This window comes from Molossus molossus, unplaced genomic scaffold, assembly GCF_014108415.1.
Source record: "Molossus molossus isolate mMolMol1 unplaced genomic scaffold, mMolMol1.p scaffold_m16_p_2, whole genome shotgun sequence".
Classification (NCBI taxonomy): Eukaryota; Metazoa; Chordata; class Mammalia; order Chiroptera; family Molossidae; genus Molossus; species Molossus molossus.
The window spans coordinates 95,204,968-95,206,399 of NW_023425355.1; the positions used below are offsets into that span (position 1 = coordinate 95,204,968).

The window sequence follows — 1,432 nt, forward strand, 5'->3', positions numbered from 1 at the left end:
CAAAAAGAAATGCATTATTGCTTGAAATAAGAGCAAGGGTAATTCTCAAAATAATTATGCTATGTTTAAAAAGACAAAAAAATTAGAATATTGGGTATGATTCTATTTAAGTAAGATTCAGAAAACACAAATTAAACTATAGCGAGAGAACCCAAATAAATCAGTATTGCCTAAGGATAGGGGTGGGGATAGGTAAGGAGGAAAGGAATACATGAGAAAACAAAGACATTTTTACTTATTTATTTATTTTTGGGGGGTACCAAATTACTTTATTTGAAGGAATGGTACAAATGAAAAGATGTAAGTGGATGATTTGGTACAAGTTATAGAAAAGGTAAAGGTAACTCCAACATGCACGTACTGCTTTGGTGACCAGGGAAGTCACCCCCCTGGCTATGGGAAGCCAGCCTAAGGCTTAGCTCTCGTCACTGTCTCCCACGGTGTGCTTGTCAAAGAGATACTCTGCCATGCCAGCTTCAGGGGCCCCCATTCTGCGCAAGTTGGTTACGTGGTCACCCAGTTCTTTGATGGATTTCACTTGCTCATTCAGGTAGTGAGTTTCAAGGAAGTCACACAAGTGAGGGTCATTTTTGTCAGTGGCCAGTTTGTGCAAGTCCAGTAGTGACTGATTCACATTTTTTTCCAAGTGCAATGCACACTCCATCGCATTCAGCCCATTCTCCCAGTCGTCATGGTCTGGTTTCTTGATATCCTGGAGGAAGATTCGGCCACCTCGTTGGTTCTGCAGCTTCATCAGTTTCTCAGCATGTTCCCTCTCTTCATGAGATTGGTGAAGAAAATATTTGGCAAAGTTCTTCAAAGCCACATCATCGCGGTCAAAGTAGTAAGACATGGACAGGTAGACGTAGGAACCGTAGAGCTCCAGGTTGATCTGGCGGTTGATGGCAGCCTCTGAGTCCTGGTGGTAGTTCGGGTGCACCTGCGAGGTGGTCGCGGTGGGCGTCATGGCGGGCGGCTAAGGAGGGGCGGCTGCGCGGCGCTGGATCGGGGCCTTGGGGATGAGGCGCGGTGAGGAGGTGGCCGAAGGCCGGTCAGGTGGCTGAGGGGGATGGGTCGAGCACCGGGTTCCGTCCAAGCACTGTTGAAGCAGGAAACCACGGCGACTCTCCGCAAAGACTGTCAACAAAGACATTTTTAAAGGTGATGTTTAGATCCTGAGGAAGATGACGGTGGCAGGACCGGACGGAGAGTGAGTGTGTGAGAGAGTGAGCGAGTGTGTGAGGGAGTGAGCTAGTGTGTGAGAGAGTGTGAGTGGACGTGAAGGTGGACGACCAAACCCCAACAGTGCAGAGACGTGGAGCAGAAGGTTTCCGTGCTGTGCACAGAGAAGCCTGCTACCTTGGTAAGGTGCCCTTCAGGGTGCTTCTCCCTGCACAGCAGGGAGGTCCCACCATTTTGGAAGATCCCAGGT

General features: G+C 48.7%; 1 protein-coding gene across 1 annotated transcript; it reads right to left on the reverse strand.

Moving 5' to 3' along the window:
• Positions 1 to 281: 281 nt before the first annotated feature.
• LOC118636289 (ferritin heavy chain-like) lies at positions 282 to 967 on the reverse strand. Its single transcript, XM_036271367.1, has one exon. It carries the CDS (start codon positions 965 to 967, stop codon positions 416 to 418), a length of 552 nt encoding a protein of 183 aa, XP_036127260.1. The 3' UTR covers positions 282 to 415.
• Between the last annotated feature and the right edge of the window lie 465 nt (positions 968 to 1,432).

Bases quoted from the DNA above. Each gene is read 5' to 3' on its own strand.
- LOC118636289 (XM_036271367.1), bottom strand. From the start codon at position 967: ATGACGCCCACCGCGACCACCTCGCAGGTGCACCCGAACTACCACCAG.